The sequence below is a fragment of the Sphaerodactylus townsendi genome, linkage group LG15, assembly GCF_021028975.2.
Source record: "Sphaerodactylus townsendi isolate TG3544 linkage group LG15, MPM_Stown_v2.3, whole genome shotgun sequence".
Taxonomy (NCBI): domain Eukaryota; kingdom Metazoa; phylum Chordata; class Lepidosauria; order Squamata; family Sphaerodactylidae; genus Sphaerodactylus; species Sphaerodactylus townsendi.
This window is the reverse complement of record NC_059439.1, coordinates 6,957,866-6,985,815: the sequence shown is the minus strand read 5'-3', so window position 1 is coordinate 6,985,815 and position 27,950 is coordinate 6,957,866. Positions and strand designations below refer to the sequence as shown.

The 27,950-nt window shown below is 48.8% G+C and overlaps 1 protein-coding gene across 4 annotated transcripts; it reads left to right on the top strand.

Annotated features, from left to right (window-relative positions):
- The first annotated feature begins 7 nt into the window (after positions 1–7).
- LRRC3C (leucine rich repeat containing 3C) lies at positions 8–25,967 on the top strand. 4 transcript variants are annotated; one of them, XM_048517761.1, is made up of 4 exons: positions 8–403; positions 3,859–4,017; positions 17,590–17,702; positions 21,554–25,967. In XM_048517761.1, exon 4 carries the CDS (start codon positions 21,658–21,660, stop codon positions 22,438–22,440), a length of 783 nt encoding a protein of 260 aa, XP_048373718.1. In that variant the 5' UTR covers positions 8–403; positions 3,859–4,017; positions 17,590–17,702; positions 21,554–21,657; the 3' UTR covers positions 22,441–25,967. The 4 variants fall into 4 exon arrangements, with proteins under 4 accessions (XP_048373718.1, XP_048373717.1, XP_048373719.1 ...); XM_048517760.1 differs by lacking the exon at positions 8–403 and adding an exon at positions 423–574; XM_048517762.1 differs by lacking the exon at positions 8–403 and adding an exon at positions 596–830.
- The last annotated feature ends 1,983 nt before the right edge of the window (positions 25,968–27,950 follow it).

Sequence of the window (27,950 nt, the reverse complement as noted above, 5' to 3'; positions counted from 1 at the left end):
CTGTGGAAGCGGGCAGCCGCCCGGCACCACTCCAGGGCCCCCGGGACGGGGTCCAGCTCCGGCCCAATCACCTCCCCCCCCCCCGCCGCCCGCGAGTTGCCTCCCGTGCGCGCGCTCCCCGGCTCGCCCTCGCCCCGGACCGGGGGGGGGTGTCTCACTCCGCAGCCGAGGAGGGCTCGCCTGCCTCGGCCGGGCTGGTTCCGCCGGCGCGCCCATGCCGCCAGCAGCCGCAGCGCCGCGCTCCCCCCGGGGCGGCCCAGGGCCCGGCGGCCGAGCGCGCCTCCCTGCCGCCCCCCGGCCCGGCTCGCTGGGCTGCAGCCGCCGCTCCGGAGCGCCCGCGGCGGGGGGCGCCAATGCCAGTCGCGCGGCGGCCCTGCTCGGGACCCCCGGCCGGCGGCGGCAGGTGAGTCCGCGGCGGGAAGCAGGAGGGCCGGGGGGCCGGGCTTGGCGGGTTCAGCCGCGGAGGCGGGGAGTTCCGCCGGCGCAACTCGGAGCGCCGCGTGGAAAGTTGCAACCCGGGCGCCTCCCGGCCGCTCCCGCCACGTCAAAGCGCCGCCCGGCCCGCTGCATGGAGGTGAGTCTCCGGTGCACCGGCGCGGGCGGGATGATCTCCTATGCAAAGGCGCTGTGGTGGTGGGGAGCCTGCAATACCCCTCCCCCCCCCCCCCGCGAAGAAAGAGGAAGAGGAGGGTGGCATAGCACAGCGGAGGGGGGACATTCGGGGGGAGAGCAATACGGAGCCCCCTTCGAAAGCGCACCCGAGCTGGGGGCGGAATGGGCAATCGGGTTCCGGGGGCGCAGGAGGGAATGGGTGTGTGTCGCCCTCCCAGGTAAGGCACTCCTCCGCCCCCCCCACCCCGTGGCCAGGCAAGGACCTCCTGACCCCCTCCCTCCCTCCCTCCCTCCCTCCCTCCCTCCCTCCCTCTCTCTCTGGCTTGCTTGGAGCGATGATGGAGAATGGGGAAGTCGGGTGCGGGGTGGGGGGGGGTCTGCTCCCCTTGCCTCCATCGAGGCTGGAGTCTCCCAGGCTCTCTCGGTTCTGAATGGAAAGGCTCGCTCGGTTAAGGGATCGAGCCGATCTGGTGCCCTCTGGCGGCTTCCGGGGCTTGAGGAAGCTGCCTCCCGAAAGGGAGAGAGACGCCGTCTTCGGAAGAGCTGGCGGATTCTTGAACCGTAAGTTGAAAGGAGGGGGGGGGGGGGGCGGCTACGTGGCAAGGCAGGTTTACCTCTGTGCAAGCGCTTGCAGCGGCTTGCATGCAAATCTTTGCAGCAGCTAAGCCGATTCCCCCCTCCCTTTCCCCCCACACCTGATGCCCTTTGGCAGAAGAAATCTGAAATAGCCTTTTCCTGTTGCTGGAGGTCTTGCTTTCCGATTTGAAAAAAAGAAGCCCCGATCCATTTTCAGTATCTTGTCTCCAAATTCGCAGTTGCAGAGGTTAGCTCTGTTTTTGGATGAAGGATCTCAGACCTCCCCCCACCCCCTCATAATAAGAACTGATGGAACCGCCAAGACCCTGTAGATTGCATATCAAAGATCTGTGCTGTTATCTTCTTAGGAGCTTTGAGCTCAGACAGCATTGGTACAATCACATGGCATACGCATGATTCAAATTTGCCTGATTTCATTGCCAGGTAGGCTGCTGCTTATTGCATATCACACTCAATATACACCTGTAAAATACAGGGTAGTTTTAGATGGCGGGTCGGAAAAGAAGCCCGTCTTGGACAAATGCGTTTAGAAGGGGCCGGATCTGCTGCCTCTGCGTTCAACGAAACAGTGCAAATTGTGGCAGCAGCAGCAGCAACCAAAGAGAAAAGGGGTGTGTAGGGGGACGGGCCATTTTTCGGCTAACCGAAACCTGCAGTGTCTCCTCTGAAGTTTGCTTCCGCGCCCCCAAGGCAGAGGTGAATATGCTGCATTTTCAAGGTGCCTGCTGGAAATATGATGCGGAAAAAGTGGCACCCTTTGGGGGATGTGAACATTTTCCAGATAGACTTCTGAGGATTTTTGTCAAATCCCTGCCTTCTTTTGGAAGGGGAAGCACAAATCACAGTTCCTAGCTTGATGATGCAGTCAGGGAAGGCCTGGATTCTGTGCCAGGCCTCTTGAAGTCCAAAGCAGACTTTTGCTCATCAGTCAAAGCCTTTGTGCTGATGACCAATCAAATGAACAAACTGCCAAGTTTAGGGGAATTGCAAAGTTTTCAATCCTTGGGAATCAACCACCGCCATCACAGCTCAGCTGCACTCGTTCCAGAAGGTCAAGAGCAGGGGGGGGGGGGCAGCCTTCAGTTCACCCTTTGTATATCACCTTGTTGGCCAAGGGACCCCAAAGGTCTGTCCTTGGAACACCCCCCCCCCCCCACACACACACACTGCAGCATCATGTCCTGCAGCTCATACATAGCTCATGGTCGGCTCTATTGAGTCTCATTTATCCCTGAACATCTCTAGAATACACCCAGCATTTTTTTGGCTGCAAATTGCAATGTTAAGGGGGAGGGGGAGGAATAATTATGCCAAAGGGAAACTTGTCTTGGGTGGAAGCTTGCGGTTTAAATTTTTTAAATTAATACCTAAAAGCTATTTAACAACAAGCAAGTTATGGAAGCTTAACATTTTTAGGGCCTCCTTGTAAGAATGCTGGGGCTCCCCAGACGAGAGTTTGTAACAAAACCCCATTCCAATTAATCCCAGAGGACTGGGTGAGTGGGCAGGGGCCATTTAGTCATGGGGTCAAATGTCCTGGGGCTGGGGCCATTTAGTCATGTGGGGGGCGGAAAATCGCGCCCCCCACACCCCTCCTCCTTCCCCCTGTGGCAACACACAAAACATATGGGGGAGGGCAGAAAACTCAGATTTTGCACTGGGGTACATTTTTTCCTAGTTACGCCTCTGCTAGTGGGCCTATGTTTGTGCTGTAGTAGCCCATGCATTGTGTTGTAATAACTTCTATCAGAGAACGTAGTTCAAGGTGGGAAGACGTGAATCTGGTCCTCAATGAAATAATGCATTTGAATTTCAAAGGGATTTCCTCCCTCCAAAGAACTCAGCCCAGTTGTATGTTCTCCACCCCACCCTGTGCCAGTACATTAACCACTGTGCAGTACTCTCAGATCAGCTCTCTTGTTTGGCCTGTGTCTCCTGCACTTAAACAAAATCCAACTCCTGCACCCAGAAAGGCTCTTTTTTTGCAACTGGTATAAAACATACCGTGCATTGCAAGGTCATCCTGACCTGGACGGCCCAGAACTGCCCTCATCTCATTGGATCTCAGAAGCTAAGCAACCCTAGTTAGTGCTTGCAGAGGAGACATCCAGGGAAGTCCACCAGGGTCCCTACTCAGAGGCAGGCAATGACAAACCACCTTGAAATGTCTCTTGCCTTGAAAACCCTACAAGGTTGCCATAAGTCAGCTGTGACTTGCTGGCATTTCCTACTGACACGGCAAAGTTCTTCTGTTAGTTGTGGGCGCTAACAACTCTGGAGCCACCCTTTTTGCCTCCTGGAAGCCCGCTCGAAATTCCTCATGGGGAGTGGAATCTTCCTATCTGAAGAAAGCAAGTGCTGATGTATTTGGGTTTTCCGAATCCTGTACCTCTACAACATCCGATGCTTTATGATGCAGGTGCAAGACTGCTTTGCTGTTCATCTACACCAGGGGTGTCCAACTCTGGCACGTCAAATGTTCATGGACTACAATGGACAAATGTTCATGGACTACAATGCTGGCAGGGGCTGATGGGGATTGTAGTCCCTGAACATCTGACGCGCCAGAGTTGAACACCTCTGGCCTACACGTTGGCTCTGCACATTTAACATAATGTCCTTCACGTGCTTTTTCTCCCCTTCTTCCAGGTGCGCCTCCAGTGGTGTGGGGCACCATCGGCTCCTGTCCTACTTCTTTGACCTCACCAGTTCCACATACCCTTGGGTATTCCCCTGGTGACATGGGCCGTGTTTCGCAGCCAGCTGTTCCTTTCCGGCAGCTCGCAACGAGAAGAGTCTTGTGGCTTAGTAAGGACACCTGCTTGGCTTTTCACATTTGTATCTCTCTGCTGCTTTTCTCAAATAGAACGTTTTGAATAGACGCTATTGAGGCTTGCTTTCATGTATTCACAAAGTCTCTGGTTCCCACTAGAATCCTGGAAGCCATAGTTCACTCTTGAGGCATATCTCTTTTTCCTCGTTTCTCAACTTCAAAATGAACCTAGGTAGCTGAGGGTGGAAGTTTTGGAGGAAAGAGAATGGGGAAACAGTCATTGGTAGAGAAGAAGAAGAGTTGGATTTATATCCTCCTTTTCTCTCCTGTAAGGAGACTTGAAGAGGCTTAGAAACTCCTTTCCCTTCCCCCCTCACAACAAACACCCTGTGAGGTAGGTGGGGCTGAGAGAGCTCAGAAGAACTGTGACTAGCCCAAGGTCACCCAGCTGGCATGTGTGTTGGAGCATACAGGCTAATCTGAATTCCCCAGATAAGCCCCCACAGCTCAGGCAGCAGAGCAGGGAATCAAACCCAGTTCCTCCAGATTAAAGTGCCCCTGCTCTTAACCACTACACCACTGCTGTTCTCTGTGCTGTTCCCCCACATTTTTTTTAAAATCACAGCTTTTTGTGGCAGTTGTGCCCCCAAAATAATTTTTTCCCCTCTGCCCACTTTCTGGCCCAACGCATTTATAATCCTGATATTCTTAGGGAAAGAAAGAACAGCAAAGTCCAGGCCGGCTTTTTCCAGTTTCCAAAAGTTTCCCTATCTGGTCACCGGGGAAATGTTTAATATCCACCGTAGGTGACTAATGGCCCATTCAAAGGAGGGGGGAGGGCAAATCCGCTGTTGGGCGCGGTGTGGGGCTGTGCTTGTGGATTTGCCCTTCTTGGGAGCAGCAGTGGCATAGTGGCTAAGAGCAGGTGTCCTCTAATCTGGAGGAACCGGGTTTGATTCTCCGCTCTTCTGCCTGAGCTGTGGAGGCTTATCTGAGGAATTCGGATTAGCCTATACACTCCCAACACATGCCAGCTGGGTGACCTTGGGCTAGTCACAGTTCTCCTGAGCTCTCTCAGCCCCACCTATCTCACAGGGAAGGGAAAGGAGATTGTGAGCCCCTTTGAGTCTCCTACAGGAGAGAAGTGGGGGGGGGGGGTATAAATCCAAACTTATTCTAGATCAAACCACCTTAATACCCAAGCACCCCTTTCATGTCATTCCCCCTTTCTGTCTAGGGGGCTTCCGCCAGAGATGTGCTGGCTCAGTTACAGACTTCAGCGTTGAGTTTATTGGAGGAAGGGCTTTCCCATCCCTGCTGGCACTCTGAGATAAAGCTACTCATCATTTGCAAAGGCACTCAGCGAAATCCCTTGCATCACTTAATGGGATTGCCTCTCTGGCAAAGCCCTATCACTTGAAAGGAAGGAAAGACCCAGGCATCATCGTCTGGCTCCTTTCATGGATCTCAAGACCAAATTAGCTCATAAAACACACTGGCTCCAAACCTCTTATTGTTCCACAGAGCCCGAGGATAATTTTGTGAGTCTACTGCGGAGCATAATTGCGCTTCTGAAGTGGGGAGAGGCTCGCTGAGAGGAAGTTTGGGAAGAGCCGTCTCCTTCTCAGCAGCGCAATTTAAAACCACGCTGCACCTTTTGTTAAGGCCAACCAAAATTTTGCTCACAGCTCGTGTGGGACTTCCTATCTGCTGGAGTGGTAAGAATAGCGTGGAGCTGTGTGGACTGTCTCTGGTGATGGGGGCCTTTGGTGCTTTGGGTCACTTCCGCTTGTGCCTAGAAGCAAAACGGCAGCCAGTGAAGGGCTTCTCACCCTCAGCTGGTTGTGACTGGCATCTCCCGGCAGACTGGACTGCCGTGTTTTGAAGCAGCTGAAGGTCCAGAACAGCCATCAGAATTTCCATACAATGTAAATTGCACTAGTCCAGCCTGGACAGGATCAGGACGTACTAACTGAGCCCAAACCATCCCTGAAAAAATGGTTGCATTTGGTCATATTTAATTTCCATTGCAGCGCAATGATTCTTTTCCAACCAGTGCTGGTAATTGAAAAGCAAATGCAATAGCTCACCAGACAGATTGCTCACACTGACTAGCCAGGACAGCATTTGCAACTTTACACAACTAGCTACGACCGGATTGGCCCAGGTATTACTAGACCCCTTCCATTTTTGTAGCTGCAATACCACCTCTCACCATCTGCTAAGGTGGCACTACAGTGCAGCAAATACCAGGTGAGCAGCTCCTTCCTCCAACAGATCTCTATAGTGGCAAAGAGAGTAGAGTTGCCAACTCCAGATTGGGAAATTTCTGGAGATTTGAGGGTCCTACCTGAAAAGGGTGGAAATTAGGAGGGGAGATCAGTGGGGACTTTTGTTTCTCCTAGACTCTATGGTATACCGTAGAGTTTGCTCTCCATATCTTCCATTTCCTTTAAGGGAACTGATCTTGCTAGTCTGGAAATCGGTTACAATGGCGGGAAAACTCCTGGCCCCACAATAAGTTTGGCATCCCTACCTGCATTCCTAAGAACACTTTCCTGGGAACAAGACCCACTGAATAAAATGAGAAATACTTTCAAGTAAGCCTGCTTAGAACTGTTCCCTGAGGTCTGCTGCTGCAGCTCTTGTCCAAGACCCCTGCTTGGTGCTTTAAAGGAAGTCTTTAAAAGTTTCCTGCTCTTATTCCTAGCATAGCACAGACAGCTGCAAGAGTGTTGCCTACCCTGAACTGCTGAAGTCAATGCTAGATTCATTGATTGGGGGAGAGCTAACTAGTGCCCCATCAGTCCCCTGTTTGCACATGCTCAGTTGCACAGCTGGGTGTAAGGAATTCCATAGACGCAGAAATAAAAGGCTTTGGGAGTAAAAGTCCATTTATTAAGACATCTTAGAAAGCTCAAGTACACGCAGTGGCAGGAATGACACTTCCCGCCAGAAGCACAGGTTATAATACCAGTCACCCCATCCCCCCTTCCTGCTTCCCATGGGAACAGAGGCTTCATCTCCCGCGCAAAGATAAAGTCTCCGCCGATGCATCTGGCCCATCGCCCGGGCTGTGGAATGCACTCAAGGTTACTTCACCATCAACACTACTGAATCCTTTACACTCTTCTGCCTCCCTTAAAGAAGACCCCTTCCCCCCAGGTTTGTATGAAAGGCACGGGTGGAAAAGCATAATAAGGGTGGGGGCTTCAATGTTTTCGGAATAAACTCATTGATTATAATTCCAGAGGAAATATCCCACCTAAGAAACTAAATATTGCAAGCCGCTTAAGGAATAAAGCGAGAGTCCAGGATAGCGCCAATTTCAGAGTGCTTTGTGGCCATCAATAATAGTCGGTATTCTCCGGGCGGTCGTACAGGCATCGGAAGCGGGAGCCTCCCTCGAGCAAGCCGGAATGGAAGACAGGATGGATGTTACTAAGAGAGTTAGGCAAATTCAAGCCGGCAGTGACATCATTAATCACTTTAGTACCTGGTGTGCTGTCCCACAAATCTCTTGCCAAGTTTGGAAAATTTATGCACGCCTCTGAGATTTTTTTGTAGATAAATACACCCAGGAGCCCACACGCAGAGGGAAATCCGAAAGGTGCCTTTATCCGCCTGCAGTTTTTGGGAGTCCTTTGCTTGTTGTAAGGTATGGCCTGGACTCACTTCCATCCCTCGGCTAGGGATGAAATCCATTGTTGAAATTCTGGGGGGTCCAAGGCAGCTGCGGGTAGTTGTGGCAACGGGCGGGAAGGAGCCAATTAACACAATTTCAAAGGGGGTTTTCTTTGTACTACCATATGAACCGCATTGTTGTATGCGTACTTTCCAAACGGAATAAGCTCTCGCGACCAATTGTCTTGGTGGTAGTTGGTGCAACAACGTAAATCCTGCCCTAGGGTACTGTTCGTTATCTCGGCCTGGCAGCCACTTTGAACGTGGTAGGGGGCGGCGACGGTCACGGCCCCCAACAACCCTGGAAACGCTTTCCAGAACTTTGAGATGAATTAGTCATGGGTCGGAGACCACCTTAACGGGGGCGGAATGGAGACGTAAACATGTTGAATAAACAGCCATGGCCAACTTAGGAGCCGAGGGGATGGAAGCTAACATGGAATAAAATGGGCTTGCTTTAGAGAACAAGTCCAAATACCAACCCATAAGTAAAACCGGGTAAGGTTGCCATGAGGACTTTCGGGCAAATCTGTAATGAAATCCATGGAGATGACTTCCTATAGTATGGAAGCTACCGAGAGGCTGCAATAGTCCATGGGGCTTTCCCCGATGGTTTTGGCTTCTGCACAAACCGAGCAGCCTTTTAATGTATGCCTCAATGTCTTTGGCGCATTAAGGCGCCACCAGAACTGCCGGGCGGCCAAGCGCAGAGAGCTTTTCAAAGCCAAAATGCCCAGCCGAATCGGGCATCGTGGCAAGTGTTCAAGAACCTGTTTCTGGCGGAGTGGGGGAGGCACGCACCAACATTCCCTCCGCCTAAACTCCATTTCTCCAAACGCTAATAGGGAGTCCCTTCGCCGCTGGAGGCGCTTCACAGGAAGCCCCGCCTCCACCCCCCGCAGGAAAGGAGAGACGCAGACTGGGAACGGGGTGGAGGAGAAGTGGACGCTTGAGATCGGGTGGACAGCCAACCCCAACTGGGAGGGGGGGAAAGAACAGTGCGCGGAATGTCTCGTGAAGGCAGCTCCACCCTCCCCGGGTAGGCTGAGAGCTGCGTCAGCCAGTTTGTTGGCTTTTCCCAGGGAAAAAATGGACTGTAAAAGAGAAACGGTGAAAGAAATCGCCCAACGGTTGTTTTATGGACATCTTGGAGTGGGGTGGAAAAGAGCTGCCAGGTTTTATGATCCCGACCAAACTTGAAAGGGATGTTTAGCCCCTCCAGCCAGTGGCGCCAAGTGAGTGCTGCTTTGATGGCCGCAGTCTCTTTGTCTCCTAAGGTAGTCCGAAGTTGGAGCTCGCACCAGAGAATTTCTTAGACAAATAAGCATACCACGGAACCAGTCTACCATCTTTTATTTTTTCTGCAACAGGGCTGCCCTCAAGAGCTTTTGTCCGGTGGGCTATTCACGCGGAACCACAAACGGGAGATCCGTGTCAGGGTGCTTTAGGATAGGTTCGGTGGTAAACGCAGATATTTTAATCGCTCAAAGGCCGCTTGACATTTCTCAGACCAGAAAAGGGGGGCCCCCGGCTTGGCGTGATGCGGGATCCTTACCCTTAGTGCCGTATAGAGGTCTGTGAGAGGGAGAGTCAGTTCAGCAAATTGGGGTATAAAATCACGATAAAAATTAGCAAAACCAAGAAATCCACTGGAGTTCTTTGCGGTTGGTGGGGCAGGCCATTGGAGGATCAAGGCCAATTTTAGCAGGATCCATTTTAAGCCCTCGGCTGCGAAAGATCCGTAACCTTAAATAGTCAATGGAGGTCTGATGAAAACAGCATTTGGAGAGTTTGGCAAAGAGAGAGTTAGTCAAGCAAGCCGCTTTCAGCACCTCTCGAACCAATAATATTTCATGCTTCTTCTATCGCTTGCTGCGTAAATTAAAACGCCATCTAAGTATACAACAACTCCCTTTGTACAGTAAATCATGGAGAACTTCGCTAATAAGGGCCATGAAAGCCCCGGGGGCCCTTAATTCTCTCCTAACCCTAATGGCATTATTAAATATTCAAACTGTCCAAACTTTGTGTTAAACGCAGTCAGGTGTTCATAGCCTTCAGCAATTCTGACTCTGTAGTAAGCTTCTCTCAAGTCCAATTTAGTAAAAAATGCGTCCTTTGCCGAAGTACATCTAAAAGGTCCTTGATCAAAGGCAAAGGATATTTATTGACAGGAGACCGCAGATTGAGATCTCGATAATCTGTGCAAAGTCGTAAGCACCCATTCTTTTCTTTGACAAACAAACGGAGCAGCGCGGTGTGTGTTTGGTAGCCTCGCCGTGATGAAACCTTCGAGGAAGGTTCTTGTCTAAGAAGGCACGGGGCCTTCTCTTCATTGGGACTCATGCGGTAGATTCTACCTCCTTGGGTAGTTGCTCTCTGGTTGTATGTGGACAATTCTTACAGTCAGTGTCTCTGTGGGTGGCAACTGATCGCATTCTGCTCCTGAAAAACTCTGGCTAGATCTTGATATGCAGTGCGGGATGCCAATGGAATCGGAGCAATCACTGAGGAAGCCAGAGAGGGGTATGCGTCAGGAGACGCTGGGTTTTCTCTCCCAATTCATGTGTTCACCGCTAAAGGGAGGGTCAGTGAATTCTAGGATCCTTTCTTTCCAAAATGAATTTTGGTTCATGTAACAACAACCAAGGTATGCCCAAAACTATGGAGTGTTTGGCCACTGGCGCTAAAATGAAACTAATTTTCTCCCCAATGGTCGGCGCGAACGGAGGAGAACCGGCTGCGTTTTGAACTGGGCCTCGGGTCCTTTCCAAGCTTCCGAGGGGGCTGCCGTCCATTTGGGTGAATGGTATGGGCTTTAGCCAGGGGAATACCCGGTCCAGACCTAGCTCCTCTGCCACCTGGGGCCGCGATTAAGCAGTGTGGGGAGAGCAGCCGGAATCCACAAGGGCCGGCAGGCTATAATGCGAGTAGTGTTTAGCGGGGTTGGCCAGAAATGCTTGAACAGTAATGGGAGCGCTTTCGCCTTCACTCACCGCTGGCCAGGAGTCAACGCCAGCCCATGTCCATGGGGGCTGAAGAAAAGACAAACAGCTGCTTCCTCCTCTGGGTCGCCTTCTCGTCACCAATGCTTTGGACGCAGCCAGTGGGAGGCTGCCCTGACCTGCTGGGTGGTTTGGCATGACGGAGTGCGCCGGAGCTGGGGTCGTTGGTTTTTGCTTCTGGGGATTAATACAGTTGAAGGCTAGATGACCTGGCCCCTCCGCAGTAAAAGACACACACTCCAAGCTTCGCGCGACGGGCGGTCGGAGGTGGTTTCCGTGGGAGCCGCTGGGCTTGACTTGGTGGACACAGTAGGTGAAGTTTTAGGCTGCGGCGGCCTCCTTGACGGCAGCCGTGATTCCAAACGAGACGCCACTTGAGACCCCAACTGGATCCAATCTGCAATGGTAACGTAGGAACCCGAATTAAAACACCGCTTTCATCGTAGCTTGCCTGTCCACAGCATCCGAGAAGTATTCACATTTCATGCTCAGGCCACCAGGAGGAAGTCGCATAAAGCCGCAGACGGGGCATCTAAATTCACGGACAAATTCTGCAAACGGGCTGTTGCCTTGCTGGGATGGTTTTGATGGTGCTGGATGGCTTCATTCTCGGCGCCTGGATCTTGGAAAGCTGGCTTCTAAAGCTTCTTGGAGGAATGCGGCACTGTGCGAAAGAGTCCTCATCCTGTAAATCCAAAACAGTCACTTAACCAGTCGGCATTGCTGCCCCATCCAGGACTGGAAAGCCGCATAAGTCCCGTGATTTTTTTTCGCAAGGCTCAGACCGGCATATATAGATCATCATAGTCTTCCAAGTGGGCATTGAGCTGCAAGATGAAGTAGGGAAGTTTGGAAGCCGTCCCATCAAAACGGGCTGGTATCGGGGGGGCGATAGTAGCCCTTCGCTCGAATGACGTCTTGGTGCCTGCTGGGGAGGTGGTTGGGCGCCGGGTTGAGCAGGTGGTGGGCTGGCAGCTGTTGTACCGGGGAGCCGGAATCGGGGGCGCTGGCGGTGACGCTGGCGCCAGTGGCAGGACCCAGGTACGCGGGCCCCTGGCACCGGCATGATCAGTAACAGCATAGACTCCAACTTGGGGCTGCCCGTCTGCTGCCTCCTTAGTTCCTTCTTTCTCCAACGCAGCTGCAGATCCCTCTCCCTTTGGCGGCAGCCAATGCATCCTGGTGCGATGCAAAGCAGCTTTTTCTCGCTCCAATTTAGCCAGTTCGTCCCGCTTTATGTGGGCTTCAGTGAGCTCACTTTGCGCGGCGCGAGAGCCTGAACGCTGTCGCTGCTGCCGCGTAAATCCAGTCTGGACTGTTCCAGGACTTTATCATGGACTCGACCGATTCTGGGCATATTGTCGCTGGAGCCAGCCTGGCTTTAGCACGGTCCAACTTCGAGCTGGACTTCTTTGGCGCTGTTGTTCCCGGTCCCTCTGCAGGTTTTCGCGCTTTTGCTGCAACAACTGTGCCCGCTCTTCCTCCCATAGCTGGCGCTTCACGGTTCCATGCCGCTAGCCGGCTTCTCGCAGTCGTCTCTGCACTTCATCCCAGTCCTCCCTCGATGGGAGGAGAGAAACCGGGTTGGCTGGGAACGCAGGCTTTCTTCGACTCTTCGCCGCCTGGAAGCCGCAGGCATCGGCATGACACCGTGAAGTCGCCGCGAGCCACCGGTGGCTCCTCGAGGCACTTTGCGCGGTCGCTGGCCCGGATTAGGGGGGGGGTCCGATTGGGAAGCTGTACGGATACCCCTCCCAATTCCAGGTTTAGTCCCGGTGTCCTTTGGACGGGCTCCCAGTGCTGTGCCACGGTGGTTCTTTTGGGAGCATCACCAAAATATGAGTCCAGAAATCGTTCAATGGATTCCTGGGTTGCCGCGATGAAAGTAGTGGTCAAGCCCGCCTCCTCCATGACAGGTTGCATCTGAGGTTTGTGAATCCACATGAAAACGGTAGAGATCCGGATCCACAGGCGCCGATCCATAGACAGCTACCAAACGACTCTCATGGCCGCTGCCACGCCCCTCGCTCCAACGGGAGTAAAAGGAAGACTCGTACATGACATTGGTGGACGGGAAAGAGCCACTTCAGCGAGGCCCGTTCTCCTGCTGGTTCCTCCAGATCCAGAAGGGAAAGGTCGGAGCTCCTCTTTGGGGGCTACCGCGACTCTTCCTCGCAGTAAAATTCAACCTCTCCATCGCTAGTTGGACAAGAGGTCCACTGCACAGGAATATCATAGATGAATTAGGATTCCTCGCCACAATGTAAGTGGAATTCCATAGGACGCGAGAAATAAAAGGCTTTGGGAGTAAAAGTCCATTTTATTAAGACATCTTAGAAAGCTCAAGTACACGAGTGGCAGGAATGACACTTCCCTCGGGCCAGAAGCACAGGTTATAATACTCAGTCACCCCATCCCCTTCCTAAGCTTCCCCATGGGGAACAGTAGGCTTCATCTCCTCGCAAGTGCTGAAGATAAAGTCTCCGCCGATGCATCTGGCCCATCGCCCGGGCTGTGGAATGCACTCAAGGTTACTTCACCATCAACACTACTGAATCCTTTACACTGGGCTTGCTTAGAGAGCCCCTTGCAAAGGAGGAGTTCCAGATCACAGAATCATAATAGTTGGAAGGGGTCATACAGACCATCTAGTCCAACCCTCTGTTCAATGCAGAATCAGCCTAGAGCATCCCAGACAAGTGTTTGTCCAGCTGTTGCTTAAAAACTGCCAGTGAGGGGGCAGTTCATCACCTCCCTAGATTGCTGGTTTCACTGTTGCACAATTCTTACTGTAAATTATTTTCCCCTAATATCCAGTTGGAACCTTTCTGCCCATAATTTAAACCCATCAGTGTGAGTCCTCCTGTCCCCTGCTGCCTACAGGAACAGCTCCCTGCCCTCCTTTGAATAACAACCTTTCACATACTTGAAGAGAGCAATCGTGTCCTCCCCTCACCCTCCTCTTCTCCAGACCAAACATCCCCAAGTCCCTCAGCCTTTTCTCACAGGGCTTGATCTCCAGGCCCCTGATCATCCTCTTCTTTGCACCTGCTCCATTCTGTCCACATCCTTTTTCAAATGAGGCGTCCAGAACTGTACACAGTACTCCAGGTGAGGCCTGACCAATGCATTGTATAGTGGGACTATGAAATCTTGCGATTTGGATATTATGCCTCTGATGATGCACCCCAAATCGCATTAGCCTTATTTGTTGCTGTGTCACACTGACAGCTCATATTCAACTTAGTGTCCACCTGTACCCCAATATCTTGTTCACACACACCGCTACTCAGTAGTGTATCCTCCATCCAGTATGTGTGTTCCTCTGGTTGTGTGTGCAGGGGGGGCATTTTTTAAAAATCCAGTGCAACACAATGGCTCAAGAGAAAATAGATGCCAAAAAAAAAATCAGGCAAGTTTAGCATCACCTGAATTCAGTCTCTTGGAGACTGTCAAATGTCACCCTTGGAATTTGATTTGAATAGAAACTTTTTTATTTGTGTATATGTATTTGTTTAGACATTTCTAGCTCATTTTCTTCCCAATGGGAACCCAACATGGTTTACACTATTATTCTCCTCTTCTCCATTTTAGCCTCACAACAACCCTGTGAGGTAGGCTAGGCAAGATGTGCAACTGGCCCTAGATTACTTCTGAGACAAAGTAGAGATTCAAACTTGGGCCTCCTAGATCCTAGTCTGGTACTCTAACCACTTAGAAAAAGGAGACAGATCATTGAGAAGCTGAAGTCTGTAAGAAGAGTTTGAATCCCTTCCCCTCCCCATTTTGCCTTTAGATATACAGTGGAACCTCGATTTTCGTTGGTAATCTGTCCGAAAAGAATCGATGAAAACCAAAACCGATGAAAACCGAGGCAAACTTTTCCATAGGAATCAATGTAAATCCAATTAATCTGTTCTAGGCACTCAAAAAAACATACCAAAAACACATTTTTGGTGAATAAACATGGTGTTTAATGCTGAAAACAGTAACAAACAATAACACTAGGACCAGCTTCAGAGCCAGTGGACCAATGTCGCACCAGAAAGCTGTCCAAAGAGGCCTGTTTCTGATGCCTCTTTAAGATTTGTCTGAAATAGGGCAAGACATTGTCATTAAACAAGTTGCAGACACAGCCTGCAACAGCTTTGTCCGGGTGATTTTTCTCCACAAACCCCTGCACCTTACTGCAAATCGATGAAAACCGAGTCAAATCAATGAAAACAGAGACAAATTTTTCACAGAAAAAATCGATGAAAACCAAAACCAATGAAAACCGAAGGCAATGAAAACCAAGGTTCCACTGTAGTTAAAGATACAAATGTGATCTGCCTGTCAGACTCTCGAACGTGGAAATAACAGAGACCGTAGGAAAGTCCAAAAGCAGTTTATTCCAGGTGATGCGAAGAGTAACAATGTAAAGCAGGATCTGAGCTAGAGAGCTCAGATCCAGGACTTATATCTTTTAATCCCCCCCCCACCCGGTTTCACCCCACATCAAATGTCCATTACAGTTTCTACAACAAAGCTACGAAGGACCTGGGAACCTTTCACACCTCTTTGAAGATGGGCTGGCGCCAGGAGATTGCTAACAGGAGATTGCTAGGAAGGGAAGAGGGAAACAGGAAGACAATTGCAAATCACACACAGCAAGATATCAAGATACTGACAGGCATGGTCCTGACACTGCTATCTCTTGCCACCCCTTCCTTTCCACAGCTTTTCATTTGTGACCCTCTGGCATCAAACTCTGTGTTTCTCCTAGTGCCTGCCGGCCAGTATCTTTCATGTTCTGCTTCTGGCTGACGCTGCCTGACAGAGATTCTTTACTGTAGTCCTGCAATTTTTAAATGTTCTTAAAACTTACTATAAATGATAAACTTAATAATAGAATAACTGTAAACATATAAGTGTCCTTTCTGGGAAAAGCGAGCTTTTTGTTTTCAATCACAGTGGGGCCTAGGTTCTTAAAGATTATATTCACCTACCACCACCACCACCCCCCCCCCATCAAAAACCGTTTCTATCCCACCTTTCTTCTTGGTTTCTCTTTGATAGAGTGAAGTGGTGGAAAATGAGACATGAAAAACTGACAGCCACGGCCTCAACTGATTTGGCACAAGCCTTCCTCCACAAATTAGAAATGTTCTAAATACATGTGTTGTTAAAAATCCTTAGCAAATCACAGTGAAGAACTGGCATTCCTACCCTGCCCCTTCCGGACCCTCGGGTGTCCAAGCACTGCAGCTAAGGTTTGTGTAGAATCCATGTGGCTGTCATCAGCTCTTGAAAATTCCAGGAAAAGGGCTGTGGCATGTTGGCTTGGTTCCCACTTGGATATGGGGTCCCATGGCCCCCAAAATTATCCCAAATACTGCTCCTGGAATATGGGGTAACCCCAGGAATAACTGAGAAGGGGAATCAGAGCTGTCCCACTGGAAGTGGGGTGGGAGGGAGCAATGAAAATTGTTCTTCTTGGACAATTCTGGGTGGCAGCTAAGACATTATTATATCTCAGCAGGTTATGTGGGGACAACCTTATTCCTTGTCCCATGTATAAGTTATGTCCAATTTAAACCTTCCCAGCTCTATATGGAATATTTTTATCCCTTCCTCCAAGGTTCCCTATTTTACCCTCACAATGACCCTGTGAGGTAGGGAGAATGGGGAACTGGCCCAAGATCACTCAGGGAGCAGAGGGGAGGTTTGAGCCCTAGGGGACTATAATCCTGTCCACCACAATACTACAAACATGTCACAGCTGCTGTAAGATGAGTAAAGTGGTATGGCATCCAGTATATGTTGTGTTCTTATACCCAGAGGAAGCTGTTAAATAAAATCAGGACACTACATCTGTAAGAAGGCAAGGCGATATCTGGTGCCATTTTGAGAGCCAGCATGGTGTAGTAGTGGCTAACCATGGCCAACACTAATCCAGAGAACCTTGTTTGATTCCCTACTCTTCCACATGAGTAATGGAGTTTTACTGGTAAACCAGATTTCCCCACTCATACATTCTTGCTAGATGACCTGGACCAGTATAAGCATAAGCATTTATTGTCATTGTGCACGCACAACGAAATTTACAGCAGCATTCCTCGATACACACAATTTCAGACTCATACCCCATCCTCACTTTCTCTTTCTCCACCCACCCCTACACAGCCCCAAACACATCAACACGAAGCCGCGGAGTTTAGCATAGCCACAGCTCTAGAGTAGAAGCTGTCTCTAAGCCTCTTTGTCCTAGTTTTGATAGACCTGTATCATCTGCCAGATAGTAACAGTTCAAAAAGAGAGTGTGCTGGATGAGACGGGTCTCTCAGAATATTTTGGGCTTTCTTTAGGCTTCGGGAATTATAGAGTTCTTCCAAGGAGGGGAGAGGGCAGCCGATAATCCTCTGAGCAGTAGTGATCACCCTTTGGAGCGCCTTCCTATCTGCCACTGTGCAACTGGAGAGCCATACATATAAATCCAAATTCCTCCTCCTCCTTTTCTTCTTCTGAGAGCCAGCATGGCGTAGTGGTTAAGAGCAGGCGCACTCTAATCTGGGGAACTGGGTTTGATTCCCTGCTCTGCCACTTGAGCTGTGGAGGCTTATCTGGTGAACTAGATTAGCTTGTGCACTTCAACACAGCTGGGTGACCTTGGGCGAGTCATAGTTCTTTGGAGCTCTCAGCCTCACCTACCTCACAGGGTGTTTGTTGTGAGGGGGGAGGGGAAAGGAGATTGTAAACCCCTTTGAGTCTCCTTACAGGAGGGAAAGGAGGGATTTAAATCCAAACTCTCCTCCTCCTCCTCCATTTTCATCTTTCTAGGTTCTCCCACCTTGCTGTTTTCCTTTTTCTGTTAATGTTTCCTTTTCCTGCTGATGTATTTTTTTTTAACTTGAGGGGTGTTTATTCTTTCAAATGCAGGTGACTAAAGGGAACCTCCACATTCAGAGGCAGTCGGCCTCTGAATCCCAAGACCAAGAGGCAACGTCAGGGAAAGGCCTCGGCCTCTGTGCCCTTTTGTTGGCTCTCACAAGGTATTGTTTGGCCGCCGTGTGAGACAGGATGCTGGACTAGATGGACCACTAGGCCAATCCCATAGGGCTCTTCTTATGTTCCAATAATCAGGTAGAGAAGAAAATTGTAAGACCTTTTCAGGCATCGCTTGGCATGTTGGCAGCTAAAAACACTGACCCACGTTTTGCAGTGGCTTGGTTGATAAGGAGGGGCTGGTCTGGATTCTCTTTGCCTGAGAATCTTGTTTTCTTTTGAAAGGCAGCTAAAAAGACTTTGCTCACGATTTTGAGCAACAGGAAGGTGCCCCAGCAAGGCTGCTGAGAGGAAAGATCTGTTGAGGTATGTTGAAGGCTAGCAGGGGATGCGTCAGATGGATAAATGAAGCTGCCTTCCACTTAGGCTAAGGTCAAACAAGGTCAGTATTGCCTATTCAGGCTGGCAGTGGCTGTCTAGCGTCTCAGGAAAAAGTTTTTCGCGTTGTCCTCTACCTGTTCCTTTCCACTGGAAACTGAAACTGGGACCTTCTGCATGGCCCCACCTCCTTTCAGAGGTCTTTTCAGAAGGAAGTGCAGTGGCGTAGCTATAAGGGGATGAAGAGGGGCTCTGTGCACCAGGTGCATGCCGGTGGGTCATGTGGGGGGGGGGCAGAAAATCTCCCTCTTGCCCCGCCAGGCTTGGCCCCACCCCACCAGCCTGGCCCAGAGCAGCTGTTTCCAGCCATCAGAAAAACATAAGTGGGGGCAGGGCTTCAGGGGGGCACTCACTGCCCAGGCGCCATTTTATCCCCCTACACCTCTGAGGAGGTGTGCATAGTTCTTTGGAGGTGGGCCACTGTCATGATCCACAGATGTCGCAGTTACAGTAACAGACCAGAGGTCAGCCATGATATCTCTGTTGGCTCCTCTGGTCGGCTACCAGCATCATCCTTCCCTCGCTTCTGAGCTTCACGGGCCAGCAAGTGCTGACAGGGATCATTTTGTGAGTTCTTGGCTTTGTCACCTGAGCCCTTGTTACGGTTTCATTGACAACCCAGAGCACAGTTTGTAATCTACTAAGTGGGGGGAATTTGACACTCTGGCATGGAATTTCACTGGGTGCTCTAGCATTTGAAAGTGAATTCGTTAGCAACTGGTTTGCAATTACCACTTCCTGCATTCTTCCTTTTTAACAAAGGTTGTTGGGAACCTGCCCAGACTTATATGTGGACTTTTCTGTGCTGTGGTATCAGTTTGAAACTGGAGTTGGCATTGCCCACTTGCACACCCTTGGGATGCAAGAGATCACAGTGCTCCATGTGCATGCCACACACCTACATTCATGCTTCATGCATAAGCAGCCCAGTTAAAATACCACTCTGGCCACATCGAGCTCTACAGACATAGTTTCTTCTTTCCTTTCTTTCCTTTCTTTCCTGTCCATTGTCATGTGTAAATTGAAATGCTACCCAAATGCCCTGTTTGTTAGTATAGTTGTTGTTCTTATTAATAACTATTAATGATTAATTATTATTAATAATTATTATTAACTTTACTAATAAACAGGGTATTATTATTAATTATTATTAGTAATAATTAATGATAATAATATTATTATTTATTATTATTACTATTTATTTATGGCTTTTTGCCAATTAAAAATATAAAACCTACCTATACACCCTTGGGATGCAGGAGCATCTAGGACCATGGTGGGCATATTTCCATAAGCAGTGGATTGTTTGACTACAGTTCCTCCCAGCATGGCCAATTGGCCATGCTGGCAGGGACTGATGGGAATTGTAGTCCATAACATCTGGAGTGCCAAAGGTTCGCCACCACTGATCTAGGAGCAGCAGTGGCGTAGGAGGTTAAGAGCTCGTGCATCTAATCTGGAGGAACCGGGTTTGATTCCCAGCTCTGCTGCCTGAGCTGTAGAGGCTTATCTGGGGAATTCAGATTAGCCTCTGTACTCCCACACACGCCAGCTGGGTGACCTTGGGCTAGTCACAGCTTCTCGGAGCTCTCTCAGCCCCACCCACCTCACAGGGTGTTTGTTGTGAGGGGGGAAGGGCAAGGAGATTGTCAGCCCCTTTGAGTCTCCTGCAGGAGAGAAAGGGGGGATATAAATCCAAACTCTTCTTCTTCTTCTATACGAAACAAATTACAATAAAATTAAAACAAGTAAAATGGAATTTACGGGATGAAATCATTGAAGATTCAATAAGTCTTCGGGCCTTAAGTAATATCACACAATATTTTGCACCCCGGACCATAATTGGGGAGTTTATCTCTCATAAGAAACTTTTTAATCTTTTGATCAAAGTTATTGTACAGTTATTGTATAGTATAGTTATTGTAAGTAATCAGAGTTGAAAAATCAGCAGTAGTTAATATCTGGAGATGCTGGTACCTGGTTAAGAGTTAAGAGTTCAAGGAAGTCAAAGGGAGAAGAGTTACTCAGAAGGCTTGTCACAGACAGAAGCCCTTTTCAGATCTTTGAGCTGCAGCTAGATCATCCCAATACATGCAGTCACCATCTTGTATGAAAACTGGAGTATTTACAGTGCATACACAGTTCTTGAACATACAAGCCACCCGCTGCGTTTGGACTATTGTTATTTATTTACAAAATGTGGTGGACCTCACAGTTCCTGTACAGGGTCCCTAAAGAGAACAGTTTCTCGAGATTAGAGTCCACCGCTCATGTGGAGGAGTGGAGAATGAAATTCATTAAAGTCAGTAAAAGAATAAAAGTCATTAAAATAATCCCCACCAGTAAAAACAGATCCAGAGAACAAGTCAAATCAATCGATGATAGCGAGTCAATCAAACTGTGCTGACAGAAGACAGCTAATAAAAGCAAGCCAGGCTATAAAAGCATATAAGTCAATAGTGTAGTAGAAGAGGGTGAGTTTGGATTTATACCCCTCTTTCTCTCTGGTAAGGAGACTCAAGGCGGCTTACAAACTCTTTTCCCTTCTCTCCACAACTGACACCTTGTGGAGTAGGTGGGGCTGAGAGAGTTCAGGGAGAACTGTGACTAGCCCAAGGTCACCCTTCAGGCATTATGTGTAGGAGTGGGGAAACCAATCCAGTTCAGGTAGTGTGTCAAGCTCTACCTGTTGGACTGCGAGCTATCTTTAGACACCTCCAGTTTTTCAGGTTACCTTTTGGAAGGATCTGCTGCTAGCGCACATGTGCAGTGGGCAGGGTGCTGTGGCTCCTGCTTCTCTTTGCCTGCACACTTAGAGGAGCCATAAGACAGAACAACAAGCTCACCCAGTAATTCCTCCATGACTCTTGATTCATGGCTCATCGCTCACTGCAGGATGCTTCCTCTGAAGCCCAGCTGCTGCTTCCTGTCCCTGGCCCTCTAGCACTGCCACCCACAGTCTTGATCTTGACACTAGGAGCCTGCGGGCACATTTGGAATTCTGACACGGCCTGGTGGGTGCACCAGCAGAATGGCTGCCGCAGGAGGTGGAGCCGGCCACAAATCAAGTGCCACAACTTCACTTCAGTCACGCAGTGTAGATTCTCATGCTGTGGTGACACCTGCTGCCATAGGAGCATTTTAAAAATCAAATCTCCAATAGCCAATCAATGGTTTTGCTGGCCAAAAGCCCTACCTGGCCCCACCCACTTCCAAAAAATGCTTGGGCACCAGAAAAGGTGTCATGGGCCCCATGTCACCCGCTGGCCCCACACTGAAGACACATGAGTTAGTTTATAATTCTGGCTGTCCACTTTATTCTGGCGTGCTTTCACAGCTCATCTGGTTCTGGCCCTGGAAAGGTTGAAGACCGCTGCCCTAGGCCATAAGATCAGTTGTGAAATGTCTTTGTGAAGTCAGAAGGATTGTTCTAGTTTTATCTTTGCCGTGTCTTTCACAGATGGTGCTCGCCCAACAGTTGTCTGCGGGGCTCCCTAAGGGGCAGAGAAGTTGCAAGAGGTGTCTGTTTACTGAGTAGATGCCCAGTTATCCAGATGCCCCAACATGCCTTTTCTGGACTGGTTCTTTTACCACTCAGTGGCCACGTGGCTGCTTCTCCAGAGCTTCATCCTGATAGCCTTTTGCTTCCACTCAGCCACCACCTTTCCCAAGGGCTGCTACCCATCCAGCGAAGACGGTTTGAAAACTTTCCGTTGTAGCAAAGCTCAGCTTACGATTATCCCGAAGGATATACCCAACGACACCAACAAATTGTTCCTGGATTACAACCAGATCTCTTTCCTACCCAATGATGCCTTCCAGAACTTGCCGCTTCTGATGGAGTTAGACTTGTCTCACAATGTCATCAGCCGGGTAGAGATTGGGGCTTTCCGGGGCTTGCCGGAAAATCTGCATTCTTTGGACTTGTCTTCTAATAAGCTGGTGTCAGTCAACAAGGACGTCTTTAACCCACTTAAAGCCAAAGCCAACCTGTCCAGCAATCCCTGGCTATGTGACTGCACTCTCCAGCAACTCATAGAGAGGGTAGAACTAGTTGCTGGCACTTCCGATGGCATCTTGTGTGATGCATCTGTGCGGAAGGAACACATCGGCAAGCCGTTCCTACAACTTGTTGGGGATGTAGACTTCTGCAACATCTATAAAAAGACCACAGACATTGCCATGCTGGTCACCATGTTCGGCTGGTTCGCCATGGTGATCTCATACCTGATCTATTATGTCCGGCAAAATCAAGAAGATGCCCGACGTCACCTAGAGTATCTCAAGTCCTTGCCCAGCAAGCAGAAGAAGTCAGAGGAGTCTTCGACAATTAGCACTGTGGTTTGACCAAAAACAGTCTGTCCTCCTGAACTACCCCACCCATGTCTTCAGAAAATCATAGATCTGCTGGAATAGATGGGGAGGTTCTCAGTCTAATTCTGGTGGATCATGCTGGAACGCACAATGGCTGAAGAGACTGTTATTCAATGAAGAACATCAAAGAACCCTACTGCGGGGAGGCAGAGCCTCGTTTGTATAAAATGCCTGCCTTAATATTTAGCTCTCAAACATCGAACAACAAGCATCATGCCCCAGTTAAGAGCCATGACTGAATTCTTCGACATACAAAAAAACGAGAGGTCGAATCGACTGTTTCCCAGGCCTATGGTAGAGACTCCGTCATGCACTCACCTCGTAAAACACCTTCACCTGTCCCTCCTCCAATGCTTGGGATTAAAAACCTGGAGCTTTGCATCCTGGGATATATTCCCATCATGCAGTGCCCCAGAAGTATGATTGAGAGGGAGAAGGTTGTGCTCAAGCTCTGATTTAGGACAAGTCTTATAGGAGTACAACTAAATCCTATGTATGCTGACTCATAAGTAAGTCTGTCAGTCTTTAGTAGAGTTTACTTCTAAGTCTGTCTATGCAGGCTGTAGCCTTAGAGGTTATTTCAGGGCCTGAAGCACAAAAGCTGAAAATAGTTTTAATCTAAAGTAATTACCAAGTACTGGGAGGCTGTCGGGCCTCTCATTAATGTGTAAGATTAGAGAGGAAGAAACAAATTACGCTGACCCGTTAATGCTGAACGTTCATCTTGAACGTGCTCTAACAGCACTGACTCTTCCCCTCTTAGGTCCTTTACATTAGGACTTTTTTAAAGTAATTCTTTTTATTCTTTACAGAAATCCATTAGAACATTAAGGAGGGGGGGGAATCCACATTTTGAACTTTCTGAATTGTTCTGTCACAATTTCTCCCTGCTGTTACAGAAGCCTATTTCAAGAGTCTCTTGAAAGATGGAAAATCTGAGCTAAAGGATGCTATAAAAATGGGGCTCAAAAAGGCAGGCAGAAAACCCCAGATCCAACAAACAACAGGGACATCTGAGGGCTCTGTGATCCATGTAGTGCTGGGGGTCACATCCAAGCTTGGGCCCAGAACCTCTAAGGAGTGGCATCTTACCTGCATGCCTGGGTCAGCACATTGCTGATGGAGGTCTTTCATCCCGTTTCCTACACTAGGGATGGCAGGTTCCAATATCAAGTTGGTCCCAATCAGTTTTCTGGTGATGAAAAGGAGGAGTCACCTTTGACCATCCAAAAAGGCTATGCTGGAGATTGTGGGACATGCATAGGCTAAAACCATGTGAAACAGGCTGTAATAAGTAGACGAACTGAGCGACTCGGAGTGAAAAAACTGACTGGATCCAACTAATGAAAACCTCTTTTTACAGGTGAATTGCATTACCTGGTCAGGGAGGGATTGTGCTTAGGTTTTTTCTTATTACAGGTGGCTGCATCCTGACGGTAGTAATCCAAGGCTCCCAAAATGCCTGTCATTCACAGAATATTTTTATCATTTTGCCGAAGTAACTTTTTAATTTTTAAAAAAGCAACAGAATTCCTAAGCAGAACCATCAACTCGTAGCTGAAAATATTTGTAGAGGTGTTTATAGGCAAAACATCACCTTACTGAGAAATATATAGCATCTTTCAACATTTTTGTGGGGGGGACATGGTGACTTTCTTTTCCGACATTTTCTGGACTGCAGAAAAAAAAAGAAAGAAAATCCAAACATAATTTCATTGGTTTTCAAACTGACTCTTTTATAAGCGCTGTAGCAATAGCTGGATATCCATTTTGCTGGAATGCCTCATTTTTCCTCCATGGAAGCGATCAGAATGAAATGCATATGGACCAGTAGTATATATATGTGGCAAAACATGACTTATAGAAAACACATCTACGTGTAAGGTATAGAATAGCATAATGGGGTCACGTTCTTGGAGACTTTTTTTTTTAAAAAAAATGAAAACAGTTTCAGACCCAAGTTTGAAAAGAATTTACCCAGGTTCCAGAAATGTTCTTGTTTTCCTTCTGTTTGTCTGAACCAGAAATAGAAAACTGCAAAACAAAGAGCCTGAGGAGCGGGGCCATTTGTCTGTTGCTGTTGTTTTTTTTCCACTCAGGGGACTGGCCTACTCATGTGAATGGCGAGATGTCGGAACAGTGATGAAAATCGGATTTTGCATTTTTTTTCTGGAACTCCTATGAAGTCATTGCAGAACTTTTAAGCTCTGCAGCTGAAAGTTTGCTCTGAACTCCAGAATGACTTCACCGTTCTGTTCATTCCAGTTCCTTCTTATTTACATCTCTTCTCCCAGGCATCAGCTGTGACAACGCCTGCAATCTCCAGAGATCTTAAATGCCCCTTACAGATGGTGAGTATTGCCGCAGCTGAGATGCTCTCTTCCAGTTTATATGCGCTCACATGAGTAGGCCACTGTTGTCAATGAAGAAAGGAGTAAGAAAGGCTTGCAATGGCCCAAGGCGAGATGTACGACTGATGGAAAGCGCCATCCAATCTGATCTCTCTTGCTGTCCAACTTCGCACCATCTGTATACACCAATGTGCCACATGGAAGGGTCATTTTTGTCAAGACTTTCCCGACTGCCGGAAGAAGTGAGCATCGAGGACCTTAGGGCTGGGGAAGGTATCTCTACTCAGTCCAGACTTTGAGGATGTGAAAACTGCAAATGGAGCTGTGGGCAAGAAACACGTCTGTAGCACACCCAAGACCTCAGATGTGACCTGGACGCGCCCACCTGTATTCCTCATGTGCCTACCTGGTTTCTGCTTGGGGGGAACGATGCCCTGCCAGGTTTCCAGACCATCCAATACTCTGCTCTGGCCCAAGAGGGGCAAGAGATAGAGGTTCCATCCACCTGCCATACTCTCAAGTGCTCTTTATTGAGAGGCGCCTCCTCCAGAGCTTTCGTAGTCTGGTGTTTTAAGGCAGGGCTTTCCTATGGGTGGACGTTGTTTTTGCAAGTCCTACCTACTTTGTAGCAAAATCGTTCCCCTCGTTCTCCAAGAGGCTCCTCCTCCTTCTGATCCCTTGCCAATAAAAGCCGAAAAGCCTTCTTTTAAAGAAAGAGAACCTACCATCTGCTTAAAGGGGCGTTGGTCATCGACAGTTTTAATTTTGAGGACCCAGGAGTCAGCCGACCTTCCACTGTGACCGTGCGTTGAGGGAACACAGAATTTTCGAAGGAAGGCCCTGTTGTACAAACTCTCTTTCTCCGCTGATATGCAGCCTTATGCCTTGAGCTCTTCAAACTCAATACCTCTTCTCTACATTCCCAGAATGCGGAACGACTTCTCCGTCGCAGTTTGGGCAGCCAAGCAGAGCTGCATTCAGAGAAAACAGAGAGAAACCAAAATGGGTGCCGAAAACCTACACAGAGTGCACAAAGTGGGTGGGGGTGGGGGAGAATATACCCAGCTAATAAAAATCTGTCCTGTTTTTTCAAATGTTATTTAACTTCTCCCATGAAACAAGGCAAATAAACAAAAAAGTTCCACAGGCCTTCTGTGTCTTTGACAGTGTGCGTTTCACCAAATGGATGTGCAGCTGGTGTGTTCTGATCTCCGCACCAGCAGAGCCTGTTCTGGGTCCACACCACTCGAGCAACTTCTGGGGTGGTCCAGCGAGGGGGTTCCTGATGTGCTGCAGAGTTTTTGTTGGCTCCTAGGTGGCAACTGGCATCCTCCTGGACCACTGCCAGTCCTGGCCACAAGAAGAGATGGGTATTCCTTGCTGGGGGTGACCCAATATTGAACTGGCTGTGGGCACAAGGCATTTTGGGCAACTGAGGTGGAAAATCTGGACCGTATCCTCGTCCTACTAATCAACATGGGTATTTAGTGACGTTCTCATGTTCTTTTTCAGTGACCCAGCTGTCACCAGGTACTGCTATGAGGACGATGTATTCCCCACAGTCTCAGGGCGGGTTACAATAAAAAATGGAGGCTGAGGAATTTTTTAATTGTTGCTTTTATATGTAACTGGCAGAGGCATATGGCCTCTAGGGACATGGGGTCACCCATGTCCCCCGGGCGCATGCCTTTCTGTCGCGGGGGGGGTGCGCTGCCCCCCCACATGTCAAAATGGCGTGTGCCCCAGCCTGATCCCCCACCTCTCTGCAGGCTGGCTCCTGCTGTACCCAAGGCCTGCATGGAGGCCAGGGGGCAGGGATTGGTTTGAGCCCTGCCCCCTGGCCCCACGCTCTCCGCAGGTGGGATGTGGGGGGGGGGGCACCCAGAGGAGGTGTTGTTTCCAGGTGCCGCTTCCCCTCGATATGCTTCTGGTAACTGGGCAGCAACACCAGAAAGCCTGCACAAAAAAGGGGGGAGGGGCTGTTCTTTTGCATTTTCTGCATTCTGCATTTTGTCTGCCTTGAGAGCCCCTTGCTGGGGTCACATAGCCGGGTGCGACTTGATGGCACTTTACACACAAAGGTGTTTTATTATGTTATTTTGAAAGGTAGCATGAAAATCCCTAACTAAATAAATAAGCAAATAATTCCTTTTATGCAGAACAGCCCTGATTCATCAGTAATCAAAACCTGAGCGTACAGGATAGAGAGAACCATTCATAGATTCTGTTTTGAAAGAGATTGCTTTAATCCACACTGGCAACATCTGGTGACCCACCTGGTGAAGTATTTTCCTATTTGGGGGAGGGGCGGGGAGAGGGATTGGGCAGCACACTTGCCAGTCAAACCTGGCTGAACTGACACCTTCTTTTCCTCTTTGCGGTTGGAAAATTTGAGAGGGAAAGTGGCACCGTAATATTGTGGGTGAATGAATCAGGAAGGAAGTTGGAGGGGAAATGAACAGCATATAACCCTTGAATCACAAGCCCGGGAATGCAGTTTCCAAATCTCTTGATATTATTACCCTGCAATTCAGAAATCACAGTACCCTATACCTACAGTCGTCTATCAAACATTATTTCATACCTTCTTTAAAAAATTTTTTTTTAAAGACATTCAGCCTGTAAGTCAGTCAGTTTATTGCAGTCATAGACCAGTATATTAAAAAAGTACACATTTCAGGAAATGCATCAAAAGACAAGTTTAAAAATCAATTTCTATCAATAAAACATAGGATATAAAAAGATTAAATGAAATTTTAAACCACATCTTTACCAAGTTTCTCATTTGAATCTTCTGTGTGGTTTAAGTACAAAACACTAAACTTGACAAAGCACTAAACTTATTCACCTGCAATTAATTTCTCGAGGTATACTTTATCTAACCAACCTTGGAAATTAACTAATAGTGGATGCATAATCTTCGATTGCAACTCACTGTTAAAAGGGCAATAGGAAAAAAAAGTGTGCCAGAGACTCTATTTCTTCTAAGCCACATGGGCAAATTCTCTCTGCATATGGTGTCTTACAATCTCTACCTTCAAGCACTGCCGATGGCAAGGCATCCCTTCGGGCTAGAGTGAAAACTCTTCTGAGCTTCTTGACATCCACTGTGGAAAAATACACTCTGCCTGT